The sequence below is a fragment of the Sinocyclocheilus grahami genome, unplaced genomic scaffold (genome assembly GCF_001515645.1).
Source record: "Sinocyclocheilus grahami isolate Dianchi unplaced genomic scaffold, SAMN03320097.WGS_v1.1 scaffold43.1, whole genome shotgun sequence".
Lineage (NCBI taxonomy): Eukaryota > Metazoa > Chordata > Actinopteri > Cypriniformes > Cyprinidae > Sinocyclocheilus > Sinocyclocheilus grahami.
The window spans coordinates 1,265,615-1,291,367 of NW_015505222.1; the positions used below are offsets into that span (position 1 = coordinate 1,265,615).

Here is a 25,753-nt window from a genome sequence, read left to right on the forward strand (position 1 = left end):
GCACCGACGACCACTTCACCGTCACCGGCCTGCACAAGGGCGCCACCTACATCGTCAAGCTCTGCGCCAAGAACCGCGCGGGAAACGGAGAGGAGTACAGCAAAGAGATCAGCACCCCGGAAGACGTGCCCAGCAGTTACCCTCAAAACCTCAGAGTGGTGGGCCTGACGACCACCACCACCAAACTGGCCTGGGACCCTCCCCCTCTGCCCGAGAGGAACGGGAAGATCATACGCTATGTGGTGGTGTACCGTGACATCAACAGCCATCAGAACCAGACCAACGGTACCGCCGAGACGCAGATGACCATCCAGGGTCTGCAGCCAGACACCACCTATGACATCAGAGTGAGGGCGTTCACGGGTAAAGGAGGGGGTCCCATCAGCCCCAGCATCCAGAGCAGAACCATGTCTACATCCATGCCTGGTGAGTTTTTAAGGAGCTCTGAATGACGTCCATTTTCATTATCCGTTCTTTAACGTCTGCATTCATCCATCAATGCTGATGAAACCGCACTAAAATACTCTTGCACTGCAGTTCAGAAGTGATGCTGCACCATTGTTGAATCTATAACATCATAATGAAATGGGTTTGAATTGAATTGTTTGGGTTTGAGATGTGGGTTTGAATTGAATTGTGTCGTCTGAATCGAATTTGATGAGAGTGGAAAGAAAGAAAACCCATCTTTTATTGCGACATCTTCACAGGTTACACGTATTGCACATAGTCTGAATTAGGCACAAATCAGTCTAATAAGCCGTTTTTTCAATGAATCAGTCACAAATCAGTCAGTTGTAATGCAGCTCCTTCAAAAGTTCTAAAAGAATCATTAATGGAATCATTAAAGAATCAAAATTGGAATTCAAATCAAAACTGATCTCAAAGTCACATTTAACAGAGAAAATCTTTATTGCTCAGAGATTGCTCTTGCAAATCTCAGGAGCTTTAATGGAGGGCTAAGATATGTTTCAAAAATGTACTTTGTCTCAAATGTTGGTGCTTAAATTCATTTGGAGAAATAAAATAGTCACAGATTCTTGTCAAATTGGAAGAATGAAATGTGTGAGATATTTGTATCTCTTCTAGACAGTGTTAATTTAGTACCACTGATATAATATAGTTTTTTAATATATTTTATTTTATATTTTCTGTTTTCATTTTAACTTTATTTAAACTTTTAGTAATTTTGTAGTGTTTGGCCAATTAGTGTTTTTTAATGCTTTTATTAAGTTTAGTTTAGTTTTTAGTTTAATTTGTTTTTCAAGTTTATGTTTTGCAAGATTTTTATATTTTCTTTTATTTCAGTTAATGTTTATTTCAAGCAGTGATGATGTTTTAGTAACCCTGGCTAGAGGGTTTCTGTCTCAGGAGAAAAATCTGAGAAGCAGGAGATTTTGATTAATTGTCAAACAAATAATTGCAATTAACGATTTAACTGTCTGTTTTGCTAATGCTACTTAGAGTATAAGCCTAATACATTATTAATATTTTACTTGGAAAAACCATCTCCATTTGATCTCTGTTTAATCTCGTTGCTGCTTAGAAACCAGACTTTAAAACATTAGGGATCTCATCTGTGGTTTTTCTTTGCTAATGATTTGGTCCAATGAGATTTCACTGTGTGAGGAGCTTCCCAGTGCAGTGTGATAATAATAGAGCCAAGCGATTGAAAAATACCTGACACTGACGCATGGTGCTGTGGACAGTCACAGCTGTTAGGACAACATTGTCAATTATCTTGGACAAGATGTGAGTCAGTGTGTTCAGCGGTCATGAAGTTACATCCAAAATTCAGTTTCTATCGAAAATGTGTTACATTATAGATGTAAAGTGTGCATTAAAATACACTCAGTAGAGCAGATGGTTGGAGAGGAAGCAGACGTACGGTTTGTGGACTGCAGTCACTGCAAACTCCACATGCAGCTTGTCTTCTGCTAGAAACATGAAGGGTTAGTTTGCCCTTATGTTGTTCACAAACTTCTGTCTGATTTTTTGTCTTTCTTCCAAGGAACATATGGACTAACTTTGTGTTATGTTTGGAGCTCAACAGCATCCGCTCCCATTTTATTTATTTTTTTCATTTCACGTTCTGCTTAACAATTGTTTCTGTGTTCCATATGTTTGGAACCAGGCCTGTTGTGATTATTGATTAACCATCTGATCATAGTTATTTGATCTAATTGCAATTATTTGAAATAACCATTGAGATTTGCCATTCAAATAAGACATTAGGCAATCAAGGGCCAACATACGCAATGGCCAAAAAATGCTCTGGTTTTACTATTATTTAACATTTGCATCATGCCGAACATTCTTGGTCCTTAGAATTTCACACATAGTTGATGATTTTATTTTATATTTATTTTATTTTATTCAGGTTTGCTTGGCTCCAGTGTGAACGTAGTGGACTAATATTACAGACATAAAGAGAAATAGTTTAACTTTTAGAATATTGTTTTCACAGCATTAAAGAAAAACCATATGGGTCTGTTTAATCATGTTTGAAAGTAAAATAGAAATTATGTATATGCTTATACTTTAAGTGGCATGAGCAAAACAGACAATGAAATTGATAATCGCAATTATTACTTTGACCATTAAGCATCAGCCCAAATGTCATTATTTGGAACAACAAGGGTGATGAAATAATGAGTGAATATTAATTTTGGGGTGAACTATCCTGTCCCTTTAAATATGTTTGCGGAGATGGCATCTCCATTATTTCTCCGTGTTCTGACTTCTCTACTTCCCTACAGCATAAACCACATGCAGAGAGCATATAATTGGCTTTGAATTTTCATGTGTGGTTTGAGATGAAGGTCTTGAGATGTTATCATGTACAGCATGTTAATCAGTGCAGTCTCGTTACACAGTGATGCAGTTCTGTGTATCACTGAGCCGGTCTGGAAATATGTCTGTGACATGCAGTAACTCTTTTATTCTCACCTCCTCTGCAGAGTTCACTAAAAACTTTGGTGTGAAAGCTGTGATGAAGACCTCTGTCCTGCTCACGTGGGAGGTGCCAGAAACATACAAGTCCCAAGTGCCTTTCAAGGTGAGATGCAGCAATTGTGAAATGCAGTGTAAAATGAATGTCATTGTGTGACAGTTAACCTGTGCACCCCCTGCTGTCAGATCCTGTATAACCAGCAGAGCGTCGAGGTGCAGGGCGACCTGAAGAGGAAGCTGATCACGCGCTTGCAGCCGGACACAGATTACTCCTTTGTGCTGATGAGCCGAGGGAACAGCGCCGGCGGACTGCAGCAGCAGGTCTCCATCCGCACCGCCCCGGACCTGTTCACCACCAAACCGGCCCTTTATAAACAAGATTCAGAGGAGGGCGGCAAACTCACCATCACACTGCCCAAGGTGCACAACAGCGCTCTCGTCAGGTCAGTCTGAGAAACATAACGCCATAAAACATAATTCCATAACCCATAATCTTCTGCAGTCGTTAATGCTGTACTGATCATGAAACTGCTTTCATCATTATAGCAACCATGAATCTGGATCTATCATTGGAGTGAAGCATGGCACTGTGTTAATTTACACAGAAGCCGCTCATGATCCAGTGTTTTCAGTTTGGTTCACTGCTGAATAAAAATGCTGCCGCATAATCTCCATCTCTGCAAGTGCTATGAGTTTCGCTTAAAAAAAGTGCATTTGAAATGCAACGCACCAACCATCTTCCCAAATGTTTAATTTATAAATTCTCTCTCTCTCTCTCTCTCTCTCTCTCGGTTGTCCATCGAAATCCGATGACGATGTCCACGCCTTTAATGGTGAGATCTTTGATGGCTAATAGGATAGACAGTCCTATCCTGGACCCACAAACTCGAGAACATCTCTGAACATCGTCCATGATGTAGCTGGCCGTATAGCACTCTGCGGGGCAGTTGACATGGGGGCATCCTTATCACGTGCCCCAACCACTGCAGCCGGCGCTGGGTGATCATGGCCTCAATACTTCTACAGTTGGTCTTTTTAAGTATTTCAGTGTGAGACACAAGATCACGCCAGGTAACTCCCAGAATGCGCTGAAGGCAGCTTATATGGAAGTGCTCTAGGGACCTGATGTGACGGCTGTAGGTTACCCAAGCTTTACAGGTATAGAGGAGGGTGGTGACACAGACCGCTTAGTATACGGCGACCTTTGTGGAGGGATCAAGATTCTTGTTGTGAAAGACTCTACGCCGAAGTCCCCCAAAAGCAACTGATGCCTGTTTAATGCGGCTCTGGATTTCGTTGTCGATGCCACAGTCCTCAGCGAGAATACTCCCCAGATATTTAAAAGATGGCACTACTGACAGCTGTTCATCCCCAACAGTGAAGGCAGGTAGTGTGGGTGGGACATTGGTACTCCATTGGCAAACCACTTCTGTCTTGGTGGTGTTGACAGTGAGCCCCATCCTGCTATACTCCCTAACCACCACAGCAAGGACAGTTTGAAGATCCTCTGGAGTACAGGCCACAAAAGCACAGTCATCTGCATACTGCAGCTCCAGGACCCGCTCTCTACAGAGTTTTTTTGTTGTTGCATGTAGCCTCCTAATATTAAAGAGGTTGCCGTCTAGTCTGAAGTCTACTGCTATGCCACTGCTATTTTCAATCTCGTTGTGGAGAAGCTTGGTGATACACAGGAGGAAGATGTTAAAGAGCACTGGTGCTAGCACACACCCCTGCCTCACCCCTGTGCACACAAGGAAGGGCTCGGACTCTTGTCCGCCTATGGACACCCGAGCAGTCATCCCATCGTGGAACTGGCGGAGGATGTTAACAAATTTATTGGGAAAGCCAAACCTGAGGAGTACATCCCATAAGAGCTCTCTTTGCACAGTGTTGAATGCTTTTGAGAGATTGACAAATGCCATAAACATGTCCTGATGTTGCTTTTCCTGAAGCTGCCGGGCTGTGAAGATCATGTTGATCGTGCTCCTATTCTTCCTAAATCCACACTGCGATTCAGGCAGCATTGACTGACAACATTATGTGTGATATTGTTAATACTAGAGAATAGAGAATATTAGAGTCTATGAAGCATCACCTTGGCCAGGCAGGACCTTACCACCCACAGAAAGGAGTGATAGGCCCCTACTATTGCCGCAAATGGCCCTGTCACCCTTGTTCTTATAGATAACAGCAATATTTGCATCTCTCCATTGCTGTGGGATGTTCTCATCAGTCCAGGCCTTGGTGATGTACCGGTAGAGGGTGTGCATACATATGTACCTCCCCTCCTTCAGTAGCTCAGCAGGGATATTATCAGCGCCAGGGGACTTGTTCTTAAGGGAATGGACAGATGATAGAACCTCCTGAAAGGTTGGTGGCAGTCTGAGATCGTGGATGGGAGGAAGTTTTTGCAGTTTGTCTGCATCAGAATCCTGATTAAGCAGGGTGTCAAAATGTTCAGCCCACCTCAACAGGATACTATTTTGGTCCTTCAGAAGTGCTATTTTCAGGGAAGTGACGCAGCGATTTGTTGGTCGGTAGATGGTTTTGACAGCATTATAGAAGTTATGCATGTCATTTTTATTGGCAAAAGACTGGATTTCATATGCCTTTTCAGTCCACCATTGGTTCTGCATGGCCCGTAGTTCCCTTTGCACTTTCCCCTGGATTGCCTGCAAATGATGTCTGGTCTTGTGGATGAAGGATTTTCTAAAGTTGCCCGGTATGCTATGTGCATATCCTTAAGCAAGTTGTGGATGGTGTCTGAGTTATCGTCAAACCAATCTTGGTGGCTCCTGCTCTTATAGCCGATGGATTGGGCTACTGCCTCATAGAGCACAGAGCTGATATAGGTCCACTGTTGTTCCATGGTGTTTTCTGAGCTCAGACAAGGTTCCGACTCCCTTAGTTTCTCATCTAGGAGACGTCGAAACTCATTTCTTGCTTCTGTGTTTCCCAAGCGGTTACAATTTAGCTTCTTTTTGTTGGATTTTTGCAGCCGCAAGGGGGGCGCACTTTCATATGGAGCTTGACCACAATCATACAATGGTCTGTCCAGCACTCTGCACCTCTAAAAACTATAACAAACAAATTCTAAAACTAGAAAGGCAGCTAGCCATAAAACTTGTTTAACCTAGCTAACATGCGATTTTATATTCTCAATAGGCTACTGGCCAACATTAACTACTAACACCTGAACAAAATGTCACATTAGTTAACTTAATGTTAATACAAGATAAGCGTTGCTCGTTAAAAGTCATTTTAATTTGATAATTCAATAAGCTGACAAAAGTCGTTTGAAACGACAGCGCCGTTTACCATAGTAAAGTTTGTTACCGCTATGTTGACGGGTAAATGTTACTAGGTTAAACTGGTGTGAAAAAATGTTGACACAAACACACAGACAAGCGTACATATATTTTTTACCTTGCTTACTGGTCTTATTCTCTCGTAAGGTGCATCGACACACAGTGCAGATGTTCTCCGGAACTCTTCCACTATTGCTTGTTCATCCCCGGGCAAAACCCATGGCGCGACTCGGCAAAAGACAATATAGAACCCTTTATACTATCTACAGTGGATGCAGACAGTAAAGTGATGCCGCGGTATATTTCTGACGTACAGATGTACTCCAAGCACTCGGCTGTTTCTGATACGAAGGACAAATGGATTTTCCAATCATTACACGCGATGTAACATCCAGTGTAGTCAGCCCCAAGCTGTTGCGGCGTTGTAGACAGTGTAAGTCAAATCTTGTCAATTCAAATGTGAGAAATTAGGAAAAAGCAACCTCAATAGAATGGCACCAAAGAGGCCATTACGGCAAATACAGTAGTATACAGCAATTTAAAAAAAAAATACATTAAGTCACTGTATGTGAGGTTTGACGTCACAGAAAATTCCCATGATGCAAAGGATATTACAGTTACTTACTGTAAAGCGAATTTGCAGTATTATACTGGGTGATATACAGTAAATAACTGTATAAATTACAGAAATGTCTAACAGTGTACATTACTGTACATACATTGCTTGTAGCCTACATTAAGTGCTTTGACAATAAGCAGAGAAAAAAAAGTTATATTTTCTTTTGCATTTACTGACATTTGATGTCAAAGTAAAAGCAACCATAATCATTACTGTTCATCTAATGCAGCAGTGTTAGCACTTATTCCTCATTTATCTTAAAACAGCTCAGAGATGAAATGTGTCGGCTCTCAGGCGATGTTTGCAGGAGTCTCAGAGTTCAGCCAGAACACGTAGACAAGAATCCTTTTCCTCTTTGGGCAAATATTGGAACGTTGTGTTTTAGCAAGTGCCTACATTAAGTGCTTTGACAATAAGCAGAGAAAAAAAAGTTATATTTTCTTTTGCATTTACTGACATTTGATGTCAAAGTAAAAGCAACCATAATCATTACTGTTCATCTAATGCAGCAGTGTTAGCACTTATTCCTCATTGTTTATCTTAAAACAGCTCAGAGATGAAATGTGTCGGCTCTCAGGCGATGTTTGCAGGAGTCTCAGAGTTCAGCCAGAACACGTAGACAAGAATCCTTTTCCTCTTTGGGCAAATATTGGAACGTTGTGTTTTAGCAAGACTGAGGCTGAAGGTTAATACTCAAACACTTCCCATCCCAGCTCACAGGAGCGTCTCACACGGGTTTAGTTCACTGCAGCGAGCTGGATTTGGTGTAATGCAGTGCAGTCTGAGCCAACTGATCGCTGCCCGCAGGATCGGTTCTGACCAAAGACAGCACAGAAATGCTTTAATTAGAAACTACCAGACGTATTTCCTCATCAAAGCCCGAGCGAGATTGTTAGCGGCAGTTACATCAGACGTTATAGACATCACACATATCAAACAATGCTCTTGCTTGGGCCTGACATGAGAGTGTGGGAATTACTCAGCCGATAATTGGGTTTCAAGTGTTTGTTTCAGTCATTGAACGAGCCACAGGCTGCATGGCTGTCACAGATTCATTTAAAAATGCAATCAGTGGTGTAATGCCCAACCAGACTGTTTCATCACAAACAAACACGCTGAACCTGTGATAAAGCGCAGCTAGAAAGGTTTGTGAACTCCAGAATCTGTCTTCATCAGAGATGAAGAGGGTCATGCTTTTCATTATCAAGTTCTGTTGTGTGTGAAACGGGTCTAACTTATGAACAACATCGTTTGAGACGCGTAGTGATGACCTGAGGTGTGACAGTAATGAATAAATAGTGAATAAACACAATAATTTAAAAGATTTTCTTTTATTTAGCAAGAATGCATTCAAGTTGATCAAAAGTGACAGTAAAGGCATTTATAATGTTACAGAATATTTCTATTTCAGATAAATGCTGTTCTTTTGAACTTTCTGTTCATCAAAGAATCCTAAAAAATCAGGATTTCCACAAAAGTATGAAGCAGCACAACTGTTTTCAACATTGATAATAATCAGAAATGTTTCTTGAGCAGCAAATCAGCATATTAGAATGATTTCTGGAGGATCATGTGACACTGAAGACTGGAGCAATGATGCTGAAATTCAGTTTTGATCACATACATTTCTTTTTTTTATTGTAATAATAGTTCACAATATTACTAATTTTACTGTAATTTTGATCAAATAAATGCAGCTTTGGTGAGCAGAAGAGCCTTCTTTCAAAAACATCTGCCTGACTCCAAACTATATATGCATGGTAAGGAAAAATTGATCATATTGTTAATGACTTGTTTCTTTGTTTTCCTCTTAGTTGGTTTTATATAGTGGTGGTGCCAGTAACTACATCCACTCTACGCCATTGGGAAAACCCAGAGGATATGGATCTGGATGAGGTGAGTTTGTGATGATCATATAAAAATAACATAAACAGATGTTTCACACTCTGTTAGCTTATTTATGTTATGAACATACATCACAATGATGCAACTATTTTGTTGTTCCACTTGTTATTTTTCACGTCTCTCAGTTCTTCTGCATCTGTGCATCAGCTGTTGAGACACACAGGCACTTTGAGGACTCTTAAAATGCTTCTCTTGGCATTTTTGCGTTTTTGTTATTACTACTAAGCTTTCGGGCTCCAGCATAATTCTGCTTTCTCATGAGTTTGCTTGCTCTCAATAAACTATCGTCTGCAAAATAGGGGAAACTTTTAAGGTGCTGCCTACTGAATATCAAAATGCAGCGGCGCTGTAAAAATCACAATGGTGTCACCACCGTTTTGAAACAGCCCGTTTTCACGCAGCCGTTCTCCCCCGAGTTGCCCCTTATTTATGAGCATTGCAGAGTCAAATGAGAGGTGTATTATTGGATCGCGTGTTGTGCTGGTGTTTATCACTGCACTGATATTATATTCGCTGCAGTCCTCGTTCTCTCTGCTGCTAGACTCCATTTGTTCAGCTGAAATCCTGTGCCCTTGGATTTGATTCAGTCTTCACCAAATGTGCTTTACTAAAGCTAAAGAGGCAGCGGTCTGTTGGTTATTATGGTAGTGGGGAGAAAGAAAGAGAGAGAAAGAGTGAGGGATGGAGAAACAGGGGAAGTGGTCTATAAAGAGACAGATAAAGGTACCAGAGAAAGAGTGTGTGTGTCATTTTGAATTAATGATGCCTGAGATTGAAGCACCTGAGGCTGATATCTGACCTCTGACCTCTGGGTCACAGTCCAGCTGTTTCATGGACTGAAAGTGCCAATCAGCACAGACCTAGAGGACTGCTGGCCAGTATATCAATTGTTCAAAAGTTTGAGGGTGGGTGGCATTGTTTAATGTTTTTGAAAGAGGTTTCTCACCCAAGCTGCACTTATTTGATCAAAAATACAGTAAAAACAGCAAAATTGTAAAATATTATTACAATTAAAAACAACTGTTTTCTATTGTAATGTTTTAAAATGTAATTTATTCCTGTGATCAAAGCTGAAATTTCAGCATCGTTCAGTGTCACATGATCCTTCAGAAATTATTCTAATATGCTGATTTGCTGCTCAAGAAACATTTCTTATTAATAATATAATGTTGAAAACCGCTGTGCTTCTTCATAATTTTAGGGAAACTGATCATTTTTTTCAGGATTCTTTTATGAATAGAAAGTTCCAAAGAAAAGCATTTTTTAATAGAAATCTAAATAGAAAAATTGAAATGTCTTTACTGTCACTTTTGATCAAATTAATCCATTTACATATATTTATATAACTGCAATAATTTTGAAGTATTTAAAATGAACCTGCAGTGTGGCCCTAATGTGTCTTTTTAATATGCATTTAATTTAATCTAGTTAAATAAATTAGTATTTATTTTAGTATCAATCTTTCTTCTGTTCATTTAGTCAAAAATGTGTTGAAAAACGTCTCTTGATTAATCCAATTTGCCCCAAAATTTGACATCATTTAGCACCTTAGAAAACTTGTATATGAAGGTTGTATAAACATTCATGTCAGTGACTTTATGCATGAAGGATGCTTTTTTCCCAGTATATCACTGTTTGTCATTTTACTGATGTGCTTCATGTGATGTGTTCTCTTTTAGAAAACTTGTATATGAAGGTTGTATAAACATTCATGTCAGTGACTTTATGCATGAAGGATGCTTTTTTTCCCAGTATATCACTGTTTGTCATTTTACTGATGTGCTTCATGTGATGTGTTCTCTGTGATTTATCAGCTATTGGGCAGCAATGGAGACTCAGGTGTAAGAAAGAGGAGGAGGAGACAAACTCAGGACTTCCTGCGGCCTTACATCGCTGCCAAGCTGGAGAATCTTCCAGAAACCTTTGTGTTAGGAGACGAGAAAACCTACAGCGGCTTCCATAACAAACCTCTGCCTGGACAGCAGCAGTATCGCACGTTTATATTGGCAGCACTGAAGGACCGGGACTCGGTGAGTCACACACACACACACACTGGTTTCTGAGTTTTATGGGTTCATTCCATAGACAAAATAGTTTTTATACTGTACAAACTGTATTTTCTATCCCCTTACCTAACCCTACCGCTAAACCAACCCCTCACAAAAAAATAAATAAATTCTGCATTTTAGACTTTAGACTCACAAAACTTCATTCTGTAGGATTTATAAGCTGGTTTCCTTATGGGGGCGTACAAAATGACCCCACAAGGACAACATTTACTGGTATTACTATAATACTTTTGGTCTCCATAAAGTAGGGAATAACAGGTACACACATACAGATGTACACATGTGAGACTATATATGTATAAATATAAATATAACTATATATAAACCTTTAATTATTTCAGCTAGTTGCCAAGGTAACATTTCTCATTTAGTTTAACTTTATGTACTAAAATAACTAAATTTACAAAATAACCGTGTACTCAAACTGAAACTGAAATAAAAAATAATATAAACTACATAGGCATTTGAAAAAAAAAATAATAATACAAATGACACATCAAAATGACTAAAACTGTAGCTAAAATTAAAATAGGAAATCTAAAAATACAAACTAATTCAAAATATAAAAAATATAATATTAATACTGCAATATATATACAGGTGCATCTCAATAAATTAGAATGCCATGGAAAAGTTCATTTATTTCAGTAATTCAACTCAAATTGTGAAAATCGTGTATTAAATAAATTCATTGCACACAGACTGAAGTAGTTTAAGTCTTTTACGCCCCTCACATACTGTTGATGCCGTGTCCCGGCCGGAGCGATGAGTCAAAAACATTAAAACCCATTATTAACAATTTGAGTTGAATTACTGAAATAAATGAACTTTTCCATGACATTCTAATTTATTGAGATGCACCTGTATAGCAGATATTTTTTCTTGTTTTAAGCAAAAAGTAACTAGATTTTTCTTTTTTTTTCTTTTTTAAGTAATTTTGCTTCCCAAGTAAATGTATCTTGATTTAAGAATGTTTAGATATTTGTACTGTCACCAATAATTTTTTGCATCTCAGTGATTGTAAAACACCCATCTGACCTATGGTATATTCAATCTGATTTTTCTTTTCAAATCTTAAATTTAAATCTTAAAATAGAAATAATGAAAGGAGAGGATCAGAGAAGAAAAAAAGAGAAGATGAGAGGGTCTTGTGAAAGGACAGTCTGCGGTGGGCTGGTAAACAGACTAGCGGGTGTGAAATTGGATGAAAGAGGTCAACTGCAAAACTACCGCAGCACTTAAAGAAAAACAGATTAGAGGAGGAGGAGATGAAAGAAAGAAGGAGAAAGAGACATCACATGAAGGACTGCGGCAGATCAGCAGAGAGTGTGACGGTGGAGAAGAGAAAGATGCTATCATTAATGCTGGAGAGAGAGACCTGAGCATTCCAAGATGAGGAGATGGAGAAGACGTGAAGGAGAAATCAAAACACACATGAATGTGCATCAGTAAATAGTGGCTGGAGTCAGTCAGAGATGCATTACTCATGCTGTGGGATGTGCTTCCGTCTAAGGTAGTGCCGATTAAATTGATCACTGTGAAAGGTTCCCACTGACAGATTCCCACAGCGCTTTTAGCCGCTCTCTCTCTCCGCTCAGAGTTTCTCTCTCAATCCTGTTGCAGAGAGAGACAGAGGTGATGATCATAATAACCTGACAGATCTAGAGCCCTGTGACTGTTGCCAAAATGTGCAATCGTGGAATCCAGTCATTAAAGTGCCACACAAGACTCGAAATTGTGATATAGACTAGTGTCTGTGATTATTTAACCACAGAAGACTGCTATTGAATTATCATGAAAGTCTGCATGTTCTGCCTGTCTGTGTGACCGAGCACTGCAGTTTTGTCTACTGCACATACTGAAGCACACGTGATGCTCTGGTGTGACATGAACACATGAACTTCATCTCCAGAGCTGCTCCGAGAGTCACTTCACTTGAGAAACACAGACAGACAGAACCTTAAAGGTCTTCACAACAGACCACTAAAATAAAAGAAATATGTCAATATAAACATACTTAGCAAAGTAGTAGCAGTAGTAGTAGTAATTTAGTAGCATTTTGTTCTCATAGGTTAAAATGTTGTTTTTAAAAGTTAAATTAATTATTAAATTGTTACATTTTTTTTTTCATTTGATTGATTAGATGTGATCTTTGCTGATTAAATGTTAATTAAATCATTAATACGGAATCCAGAAAAATGTAAGCAGAAAACATTTCATTGTTTTCTTGTTGTTCCATCAGTGTTATGAAAACACCCTCACCCGCCATGATTTAAAACGCCGTGTAAACATACTGTAAGCATGTCAACTTATTTCCCAAGTATGGAGAACAGTGATAGATGGACGGATGCTGAAGTGCAGGCACTTGTAGCAAATGTAGCACTGGCAGCTGTCGTTGGAGATTCTTAGTTCTCCTTTCCATTCTTTCAATCGCTTTACGTATACGTCGACATTCTATGTCCATTATTGTGAAACCCCGCGAGACACAACAACACACAGCTCCGATCACAGCATCCTCCATCCTCCTGTTGTTAACGTAGTTCTTTGTTTCTGTTGTTGAACGCCGCGCACACATGACTTACGTCACTTCTTAGTACACACCCTCAGTGCGAATGCAACCCTTTAAATGGTACTGGGAAATAGTTCGCGCAAAATCGTCCCAGTACTTTAGTACCGTACATTTAGTTCTGGAACTAAAGCGGTGCGAAAGGGCGTATGGACATGTCTGAAACAGAAGTGAGGTGTCTTGCTTCCCACTGAGTCAATGACTTAGAGGCCATTCACAAAGAATACACTTCTGCTTTGAAAAACACAAGACACAGGCAGTGGAATTGGGAAAAACACAAGGTCTCGATACAGGTTTTTTAAAAGCTGAACTTATTTTAACTTGAGTGCTATGTTTTTAGAACAGCGTGTCGAGGGAGAGATGCAATGCTCAAACACATCCGTCTAGTGGGTTTACATAGAAAAACTATGGAAAAGTAGCATACTGGAATGGACAAACACATTCTGTGTGAACCAGCCCTTAAAATACTTTTTTAAATATAAAGGGTTGCAAAAGTGTTGCCAGGAGGTTTCGTACTGTCTCAAAAAAAAAATCTGTTCAGTCTGGAAAGAGTTGATGGACATGCATTTAAGATGATTTATAGCCTGAAAGTTGAATCCATTTAGTTTTATGATGTGCCGTGCACATTAGCACACTCGCCCATCCCTCTGAGCAAACAACTTCATCAAGATTACAGCGCAATGAGTGCTCATCCAGTCATCACAGCCTTTTCATTTCTTACATAATTGCATGAAAGATCAACTTGGAGTCATTGGCTTTGTGAAAGAAGTGTTTTTTTCTTTGGATAAATGCTAAGGAACGAATGGAAAGCAGCCAATCAGGATGCACACAAAAGCTCATTCAGAGTGAATGCTAGATTAATTTGACACAAACTAAACAGTACAATTTACCGTACTGCTGTGTTTCTTAGTGTCAATCATTCAGCCAATCATTCCCCAAAAACATTCCTGTGGACAAAAAAAATAATAATAAAACAGTGAAATAAGACATAAAACCTGTTTAATTAAATTTCTCATATATTCCTCCTCCTGCATTAAATCAGAGTCTCATGGAGAATCTCACACATGTATCTGGGAGTTTCAGAAGATATCTCAACAATGTCTCAGTCTGTGCTCAAATTGGTCTGTAGCTTAGAAATATAGATCTCTGTATAAACTTGATTGATAAATGGTCTTAGCTTCTCCACATTTCATTTTATAGCTCTATTTTTATACTGTATGTCAACTATAGACTCATTTGCATCTGATTTTATGTATTAAAAATGTCTCCTGAGCGATGCAAGAGCAGCTACTGAGAAATTAAAAATTCCCTTTGGTTTTTCCTCACAGATGTGTCAAATTAGATATGGCATACAGGATAGCTCGTTTCAGATCGGTGAAGACCAGGAGGTTTTGAGTGCGACGATGGTCCTCGATGTCGGCCCTCCTGCCCGACCCTCCTGGTCCACCCAGCTCCGGAACAGCTCCCGGTCCTCCTGTTGCGCCTGCATCAGCGCACGGAACCGACGCTCCTGGTCGTCCCGCATCTCCAGCAATGCCTGATGCTGCTCTTGGTGGAGGCCGGCGAGCGATTGTATCACTTCTGCAAACGGCGAACTTGGCGGCGACTGCATGATGGCAGCGGCCGGACTTCTTCCTCCCGGGTTTCGGCACCAGTGTAATGAGGTTCTTTAGTAGGGCAGGAAGAAGTCGGAGTCAGCGTGACTGAGGCTCGGGTAATTTATTGAGCGTCCCGTAGGGACAACGAATACAGGCAGGCGCTCTGGCACTGCAAAACAAACAAAACTTATACAGCACTTCTGCGTATCTCTGTGCCCTCGCCACAGTCTCTCCCACACGAGCCCTCAGTCTGTCTCTCCCCCCTCTCTGTTCCAACTGGGGCTTTTTACGGTCTCTCCAGGCCAATCACTGAAACGAGAAGCAGGTGAATGTCATCATGCACTTGACCTACTTACTCACCGCTCGTCTCCGACCACTCTCTCCCGCTGCAGACTCCGCTAACCCACGCCCCCCTCGCCACAGCATGCTTATACTGTATAGATGAGTTTTAACCAGATGATAAAGAAAAGGCTCATATTTACTTAAATACACTAATAAACACTTTTAAAAAAAAGATAAACGTTAAAAATAAAAAATATTTTAACAATTAAATTACTGAAATGTTAAATAAAACATATATATTTGAGGTCAAAGGTTTATCAAAAAATAAATAAACAAAAATTACAAAGAGAATCCATGATTCTAAACAAATGTTTGAAAGAACCCAAATTTTAGAGAGTTTTCATTTACAGGGTTTCCCAAACTGGGATTTGTGAATTTATGAAAACCTAACAATTAAATCATAAAATACTAGATTTATTTGCATGTCATGTGACCATTAACCAACATCAGAGAACATGAACATGCAAATGTGTTTTTCAATTATTGAAATATTAAATTTAAAATAAATATTTGAGGTCAAAGGGATTTGACTGGCAAAAACGCTTGAATCCCTGATTTAATGTATTTTATTACTGCATGCTTCCCTTACTTCTATTTGTATTATGTCATAGTTTTGATAACTTTAATGTTGAAATGTGCAAAGTAGTCATAATAAAGAATATGTATGAATGTCTTTTGAGTAATTCTTGTCCTTTCTCCATCCTCTCTTCCTTTCATAAGATGTTCACGGTGAGCCCTTACTCTGATCCCATGATGGTGAAGCTCCACAGCGGGATGTCCCGTCACGTTGAGGACCCAGAGATGCTGTGGGTGATGGGACCAGTGCTGGCCGTCGTCCTCATCATCATCATCGTCATCACCATCCTGCTCTTCAAGAGGTACTATTACTTGATTGAAAAATACAATCATTCATCCAGCACTGAGATTGCATGTATTGCATTCTGCTTAAGTGACCATATTTTCTTTTTCGCCGTGCGTAGCAAACTAGAGTTTACTGTACTTCCTCCTGTCAGATATATATAGCCGGTCTCTCTCAGACACATTGCTGACTCAATGTAAGAGCAGAAAATCAAAAAGTCAAGAAATCTTACTTCACTATGACAGTAAGCAATTTAACAGTTTATTTTTTCTTAGAACGCTCTTTTTTCCTGAACACTTTAACAGAACTTTAATGATCAAATAATGGGAATATATTTTTGAACTAGACTGCAGAAATTATATTTTATAACACACCTACTGTACCAAAAATCTGATCTCCCCAAATTAAGTCCAAGTCTCAGATAAAATGTGCCCCTCTTCTCAATTATGGCCAAATCCATTCGGCCTTATTGAAGAGTGCAGGAGAATCAAATGCTTAGAGTTCAAGTTAGATGTCTGTTGAGTGAAAATAAAACTCATTTTCCAAATGTCAGCTCGAATCGGAGCTCATTAGTAGCAATGGCATTTCCACATTTCTGACAAACTCGCCCTACACACAGCGTCTGTGCCGTTTTATTCCTGTGACATTTTCTCTTTTCTCTCCTCTGCTTCTCCGTCTCTTTCTGTGGGATGCAGCAAACAGGAGAGGTGGGTATCGAGCGGCTCTCTTTGATCCGATAATAAACGCTTGTTTGTGTTTGGTGTTTAATGAGAGGCAATTGAAGAGTTTAATTGAGCTCAGATTAGTGCTGCTGCTCTCTAACACATACTGACACACAGGAAATATCAGTAACACTTTACTGTAAAGTCCTATTAGTTAACATCAGTTAATGCATTACAATAAATTTGTTAATGTTAGTTAATAAAATGCAATTATTCACTGTTCAAGTTAGCTCAGGTCCATTAAATAATATTAACAGATACAACTATTCATTTTAATAGAGTATTAGTAAATATTGAAAGTAACATTAACTAGGATTAATAAATGCTTTGGAACGTCAGTTCATGTTAACTAATTCTAATGTTTAACCAAATGAACTTTATTGTAAAGTGTTACAGAAATATCTTACATATTTACACATCCACCTGATCTCTGTGTGTTTGTATGCTCATATTTGATGTAATTTCCTGTCTGCACAGGAAGCGCTCCTCGCCCTCGGCTAAAGATGAGCACTCGGCTGGAGTTAAAGATCACTTACTGGCCCACTCCTCTGACCCCGTTGAAATGAGGAGGCTCAACTATCAAACGCAAGGTACGTCATGATGGACGCTTTTCATGGACTTCTATTGTTTTAACATCAAAGTAATGAGTTACAAACAGCTCATCACATTTATAACACACACAGAGCTGTGTTTGAAGCCAGTGTGACTTTCCATGTGTTGCCTCCTGAAGGGCCATTCTTGAAAACTTGAGCGGCTCACTTGAAATTCACTATTTTAAAAAAAAGTGTCAGTGTTTCTAGAATTACAAAATGGCAAATTGGTGGCTGCATATTTTACAGCTTATAACCATATATGTATATTTGTAGCAATAGCCAACAATACATTGTATGGGTCAAAATGATTGATTTTTATTTTATGCCAAAAATCATTAGGATATTAAGTAAAGATCATGTTCCATGAAGATATTTTGTAAATTTCCAACTGTAAATATATCAAAACTTCATTTTTGATTAGCAATATGCATTGCTAAGAACTTCATTTGGACAACTTTAAAGATGATTTTCTCAAGATTCCAGATTTTCAAATAGTTGTATCTCAGCCAAATATTGTCCTATCCTAACAAACCATACATCAATGGAAGGCTTATTCATTCAGCTTTGTACAAGATGATGTATAAATCTCAATTTCAAAAAAATTGACCCTTATGACTGGTCCTGGGTCACATATTAGCCATATTAAAATGTGCTTTGTACCTTATAATATACATCAACCAGTAGAAATCCATGATGTAGAAATAGAAATCCATGATGAATAAGAGTGGCCTGTCTCTAAATATGGCTAATACAGAGTTATTATAGTTAACTAAAACTAAAACCATAAAAAAATTGTTACTTGAAATAAAATAAACTGAAATTCATAAATAAATAAATAAACCTTTTATTTTAGCTAGTTGCCAAAGCAACATTTCTCACTTGATGTACTAAAATAACGAAATCTAAATAGAAATAAAATAAATTTTAAAAAAACAATATAGACGTTTTAAAAAAGAAATTAAGCTAACAATAGCTAATAAAAATTACAAAACATAACAAATTAACTAAAACTTTAACAAAAATAAAAAACAAAAATAATAAATTAATATAAATTCTGATTATACTAATATCTTAATGGTAGTAAAATAGTAGTAAATAGTAAAACACTGGATGGCCCACAGGGTTTACAGTGTAGAGGTTCATATTAGCCCAGTTTCTAACATACTCCATTAAGCATAAGGAAAGACAGCACCCACAAAGATTGGGTAAAATAGTCAATTTTAATGGTATTGAACTATTTTATTCATACCTTTCTATACTGACTGGACTATCACAGGCATTTCTTTTCACCTGTCCATCATCTTTAAATATGCATTCTGAGATCCTTGAAGGATGCATGCGGTACTGCCTCAGAACGAGGTCTGAAGAGTCATGATACTGCACACTTCTGTGATACCTTAAAATGCTCACTAGGTTTTGCAACAGAGTGTCTTTAGAAAACGAATCAGTTTGGGGTTGTTTGGATGTATACCTCAGAAAGAGAGACAGAACTGTTCACTGGATTTATGGACATCAGGTTCAGCTGGAGCTTCGGTGTGAAGACAAAACATTATTCACAGAGCCACACTGTCAGGTGAAGGACACACTGAGGAGCAGAACCTGCCAGCTAATCTCAAACTACACACACACCCATAGTGGCATCACATCCTATTGCTTCATTTGGCTTAGACTGAGCTTTGAACTTGATGGATAGAATTAAACAGGATGATTCACTGGAGAAAATCCTTCTCTTTCTCGCTCTTTTCAATCCATATTTTGCACTTCTCCCTCTGTCTCTTTCTATTTCTCTCTCTCTCTCTCTCTCTCTCTCTCTCTCAGGGGAAATTTCTGAATGCTCAGACATTTTGCTGACTTCAATAAGAATCTGCTTTTGCTTCAGTTGCAAAGTGACTCATGTTCTTATGTCAGATTGTTGGGCTGCAAGCGCACGCTCGACTGATGCGCAATCTTTCTCATGGCGAAACCGGGAGAAATATTCATGCTCAACTTCCCTGCCATGGAAATTGATTTTCCTTGCTTGTGAATCTTCAAATGAGGAACCAGACTACCAGTGTTGTTGTTTTGTTTACTTGTGAAAGTTCCGAATTTGTGTTTCAAAAAGCTTCAGGACACTCTGAGAATGTAAAAATGGCTTACGTCACAGATAAAGGCTGTTTGTATTGTAGATAAATGTTTGACGTTTCAGGCACTGTTTAAAGACGTGCAAACTATATTCCAGCGCCTCGTTCATACTTTGGTCTGAGTCATAACAGTGAATATTGTGATACACAAGGTGCAATTTAAACATCCTGTTGTGTTTTGACATGCTGAAAGCCAGTCCTTGATTTCTGAACCGAGAGCTTTCATGTGAATTAAAGGAAAACAAAGTGCCTTTCAATTGTGAGATTGCAGTGATTTGATTCATTCTTTGGAAAGTTGATGTACAAATTGACCTTATTTACACTACTGCTCAAGAGTTTAGGGTAGGTACATTGTTTTAAAGAAATTAATACTTTTATTTCGCAAGGATGCATTAAAGGCATTTATAATGTTGCAAAAGATTTGATTCTAATAAATGCTGTTCTTTCAAACGTTATATTTATTAAAAAATCCTGAAAATAAAGTGTCACGTTTTCCACAAAAATATAAAGCTGCTGTTTTCAACAGTGATGATAATCAGAAATGTTTCTTGAGCAGCAAATCAGTGTATTATAATGATTTCTGAAGGATCATGTGACACTGAAGACTGGAGTAATGATGCTGAAAATTCAGGTTTCATCACAGGAATAAATTACATTTTGAAATATATTCAAATTCAAAACAATTATTTGGAATTGTAAAAATACTGTTTTTACTGTACTTTTGATCAAATAAATGCAGCCTAGGTCAGTAATTTCTTTCAAAAATATAAAAAATGTCAAATTTTGAGTATTTACTTAATAAATAGCTCTAGTCATATTATGCATTAAATGTTATTTAAACATAGCAAGTTCTACTGAAACTTGCTACTGCCAATACATCCACAGACATGCTGCTGTGAGCATGTAAGAAATACTGTTGTTGCACATAAAACACATATAAAATAAACCCTTTATATAATATACAGTATTTCAAATTACCTGTTGCAGATCTACACAGGTGGAGCTGGGGAAGGTGGAGGGTTTTGAAACACACTGCAACTGCTACAGCAAGCACTAGCCGAGTATTTGAATGTTGAGCAGCAAGCTCATTGGCTGCTAATGTGAAAGAAACCAATCATCTGTGCCATGTGAATAATGATGTGATTATATCAGATTGAGCTGAATGCGCCATCTTGAGTTTCATGACAGAACTTTGTATTTGCACTGAATATTTAGTTTCACTCAGAAATATGTCATATTACATAAGTTAAATATGTAGGGAAAGCGGTTTCATGTTGTCTTCTGCTCCTCATGGGTGTTTCTTTTGCTCTTTCTGCACATACTCTGTCTCTTTTCCTCTTCCTCTCTCTTCTGTAAGTGACATTTATCACAGTCCCTCCTCATCTTCTCTCTGCAGGTTCCAGTGCCTTCAGCTGCCCCACTACTTCAAGTTAGTTTCTCTCTTGCGTTCCTGTGTGAACGTTCACTACCTTCATCTCTATGCTCCTCCTCCCTGTCCATCAAGACCAAAGCCACGCCCCCTCCACCACTTTGGCTGCTCTGAGTTAAAGCCTCACCATCTCTCACGTCCTTTCCACAGGCTGTCCGTCTCAAACATCTCAGTTGAGCAGATGTGGGATGGGAGGGAAAACAATCTGTGTTTTTTAATGTGTGCTCAGGTTGTAGTCCTTCTGTGTAATATGCCGGTGTCATTTACATGCCATTTTGATTGTACAGGACAGCTCACGCCACCTTGCTATTGACCCGGAAGCAGTTCATATTTCAGCCAATGAGCATGTCCGTTCACCGCTTACATCACTGCCGCTAGTCTTAGCACATAGCATGGTGCTAAAAGCTTAGTGCTTTCTCCTTCGCCTTCTATTTCTCTCATGCTTTGGGTTGTTTTCATGTGTGCCCATCTTCCAAAAGCCTAAAAACTGTGTGAACCAAAGTGTGTTTGTTCCTCAGTTCAGCCAACCAAAACCAAACAGGCCAATAGAAATCTCTGCTATCGGTTCGTCCTCTCTTTCTCCCTGCAGGAATGCGGGAACACCCTCCAGTTTCTGTCTGTGCTTTGGCTGACCACATCGAGCGGCTGAAAGCCAATGACGGCCTACGCTTCTCACAGGAATATGAGGTAACTCTTCCCAAGTCACGTCAGAGTGTTCGTCTAAACAACCTTGAGGAGAATTGTCCTCATTACCTTCTGTTAAAGCCACCAAGGGATACTTGCTTGACATCCTAAAAACATCAGCAATTTACATAAATATGTCTGCAAGTTAGATAAATCAGGACAATGAGGGGAGGACAACACATCCATAATGGATAACTTCTGCAGCTGGAAAACACTTACACTTTTTCTGGCCTACATCTGCATGTGTGGAACATGTAAATTATAGGACAGGACACTGAAGATAAGAGTAAAGGATACAGTGGATTTATTATGGCTGAACATTTAAAGCAGATCAGTTATAAATAGAGCTCCAAAATGCAGTTCTGGGGAAGCACATTCATTTAGGCAAGGCAAGGCAAGTTTATTTATTTAGCACATTTCATACACAATGGTAATTCAAAGTGCTTTACATAAAAGAAAGTAAAATATTCATAAAAAATAATCACAACAATAAAACAAGATATTTAAAAACATTGAAAATTAATAAAAAATGTATTTAAAATGAATTTAAAACAGTTGAAAATAGAAAATGATTATACATAAAATACAGTGCAATCAGTTCGGACGTCGCACAGTGCTCATTCAATAAATGCACAGCTAAACAGATGAGTTTTGAGTCTAGATTTAAATGTGGCTAAAGTTTTAGCACATCTGATCTCTTCTGGAAGCTGGTTCCAACTGCGGGCTGCGTAATAGCTAAAAGCGGACTCCCCTTGTTTTGTGTGAACCCTTGGTATTTCTAACCCTTGACTCGATGCTAATGATCTGAGTGGTCTGATAGGTTTATATTCAGTGAGCATATCTGCAATGTGTTTAGGTCCTAGGCCATTGAGTGATTTAAAAACGAGTAAAAGTACTTAAAAATCAATCCTAAATATAACTGGAAGCCAGTGTAAGGACCTGAGGACTGGTGTGAAATGCTCAGATTTTCTGGTTCTGGTCAGAATCCTGGCAACAGCGTTCTGGATGAGCTGCAGCTGTCTAATGGTCTTCTTGGGAAGGCCGGTGAGGAGGCCATTATAAAAGTTCACCCTGCTTGTGATAAAGGCATGAACAAGTTTCTCCAAGTCTTGACGGGAAACAAAACTGATCTAATTCTTGCAATGTTTTTGAGATGATAGTATGCTGATTTAGTTACTGCTTTGACATGACTACTGAAACTAAGGTCTGTCTCCAGAATCACACCAAGATTCTTGACTTGATTTTTAGTTGTTAGACACCTAGAGTCAAGGTATGCATTCACCTTGAGAACTTCATCTTTGTTTCCGAATGACTTCAGTTTTCTCCTTGTTTAACTAAAGAAAGTTTTGGCACATCCAACTGTTAATTTCATCAATGCCTTGGCAGAGGGAGTCAATGGGGCTGTAGTCATTTGGCGATAAGGCTAGGTATATCTGGGTATCATCAGCATAGCTGTGATAGGCAACTTGGTTCTTTCTCATTATTTGACTTAGTGGGAGCATATACAGGCTAAACAAGAGCGGTGCAAGAATTGAGCCTTGTGGGACTCCGCATGTCATGGACGTCCACTTAGACTTATGTTCTCCTATACTCACATAATAACCTCTCCCTTCTAAGTATGACCTGAACCAATTGAGTACCATCCCAGAAAGCCTGACCCAGTTTTCCAGTCTCTCTAGGAGTATGTTATGATCGACAGTGTCAAACGCAGCACTAAGATTTAGTAGTACCATCACTGATATTTTGCCAGAATCAGAATTTAAGCGAATATCATTTATTATCTTAATGAGCGCTGTTTCTGTGCTGTGATGCTGTCGGAAACCAGATTGAAAATTGTCCAGGTATCCTTTTGAGTTTAGGTATTTGTTCAGCTGATTAAAAACTACCTTTTCAATAATCTTGCCTATAAAAGGAATATTTGATATTGGTCTATAATTGCTCAATATGGTGTTATCAAGATTGCTCTTTTTCAGAAGGGTCTGAACAACTGCAGTTTTCAGGGAGTTTGGAAAATTTCCAGAAAGAAGTGAAGTGTTCACCACTTCTAAGAGATCTGCTTCTAAACAGTTAAGCACACTTTTGAAAAAATATGTGGGAAGTGTGTCAAGATAGCATGTTGAGTTAAGGTGCTGTACTATTTCTTCCAAAATTTTGCAATCAATTGCTTCAAAAACAGACATAGTAACTTATTTTTTAAATTGCGGTCGAATCTGTCTGACCTGTGCATAACTTGAGGATGTGCTATTCGCCTTCCTGATATTATTGATCTTCTCAGAAAAGGAAGCAAACGCATTGCATTTGCTGTCAGAGAGCATTTCACTGGGAATCTGACTGGGGGGGTTGTTAGTCTCTCAACAGCAGCAAAAAGAGTGCGAGTATTGTTTAAGTTATTGTTTATAAGGTTTGAGAAGAAGGTCTGTGTCATTTAACTGTGCTAATCATATGACTAACCATTCAAAAGCTTGGTGTCAGTAAGAAATTAATACTTTTATTCAGCAAGAATGCATTGAATTGATCAAAAGTAGCAGTAAATACATTTGTAATGTTACAAAAGATTTCTGTTTCAAATAAATGCTGTTCTTTAGAACTTTCTGTTCATCAAAGAATCCCGAAAAGTAAAATGTATCACGGTTTCTACAAAAATATTCGGTTCTCAATATTGATGATAATCAGAAAAGTTTCTTGAGCAGAAAATCAGCATATTAGACTGATTTTTGAAGAATCATGTGACACTGAAGACTGGAGTAATGATGCTGAAATTCAGATTTGATCACAACAATCAATTACAGTTTAACATATATTCAGATAGAAAACAGCTATTTGAAATTTTAGTAATATTTCACAACATTACTATTTTTACTGTATTCTTGATCAAATAAATGCATCGTTGGTGAGCAAAAGAGACTTCTTTCAAAAACATTAACAAATATAATAACAGTCATGTTAATAACAGTCATGAGACGTGAAAGTGAATTGAGTTCTTCCATTGCTAGTTTGGCCAGACATTTGATTTTGGTTCCTCTTTAGAAAACTTCCCATCTGAACAGCATGTAAAGCTACCAACCACACTTTTTATGCTTTACATTAGTGAGGGGTAGATCTATTAAAAATAGCTGAAACCACAATAATAAACCAACTTGATCACTGAAACACTGAAGAAATGGGCAATTAATTGAAAAATCCAGTGATTAGTTATTTTGTCAGAAGCGCTTATTGCATTAAAATATGACCTTTGTTGGACTGATGAACCCCAACTACTGCAAGAAATTGCATGAATCCAGCCAAACATATAGAAAGAGCTAATTTTGAGCCAGATGTTGACATTTTTGTGTGCAGAATTGTTCAGAAAGTCAGCAGACGGCCTGTGTCCGACTGTCTGATGCTGTGACTATGCCATCACAGACAAACAGCTAAATGTGTTCACCGTACAATCTCAGAAAGATTGTATGAATGTGAACTCTTCAACATCTCATGTTCAGCAAGTACTGCTCTGCATTATGTGCTGCAATGACACTAAGCAGGGCCATTTCTAGGCATAGGCGAGCTAGGCGGTCACCTAGGGCGCCACTAGCTGAAGGGGCGCCAATGAGCGCACGTACTGGCACTTTTAGCAGGGTTGTGATAAAGAGTGGCACGGTCACCCTGAAATATGACTGCCACCCCCACTGGATCCCCCAACATTATTGGGCTAGAGTACTGTCAATCTGACGATGCCTGTATGCCACTAGATCAGAGTGCTGTCAATTGCTGCCTGATTGTTGGATGCAAAGTTTGCATTTGGAGCGCTCAACAACGCCGTTAGATCAGTGGGCTCTGTCAGTGCTTTGGCAAGGTAACACTTTTTTTTGCCATGCAATAAAGCTAAGTTCAAAGGCCAATTTAAAATATTGGTACAGTAAATAATGTGCACAAAATCAGTATTTTGTTTAGCCAGTATTTGTGGTACTTTTGTGGCACATTTGTCCAAATATTTGTGGCAGATTTGTCCAA

General features: G+C 38.7%; 1 protein-coding gene across 1 annotated transcript in view; it reads left to right on the plus strand.

Moving 5' to 3' along the window:
* ptprfa (protein tyrosine phosphatase receptor type Fa) overlaps window positions 1-25,753 on the plus strand; it is a 223,512-nt gene that overhangs the window by 177,202 nt on the left and 20,557 nt on the right. Inside the window, exons 18-22 of the mRNA XM_016268145.1 lie at window positions 8,691-8,772; window positions 10,596-10,811; window positions 16,077-16,234; window positions 17,415-17,527; window positions 21,669-21,766. Coding sequence (XP_016123631.1) covers window positions 8,691-8,772; window positions 10,596-10,811; window positions 16,077-16,234; window positions 17,415-17,527; window positions 21,669-21,766 — 667 coding nt within the window. The remainder of the gene's footprint in view (window positions 1-8,690; window positions 8,773-10,595; window positions 10,812-16,076; window positions 16,235-17,414; window positions 17,528-21,668; window positions 21,767-25,753) is intronic.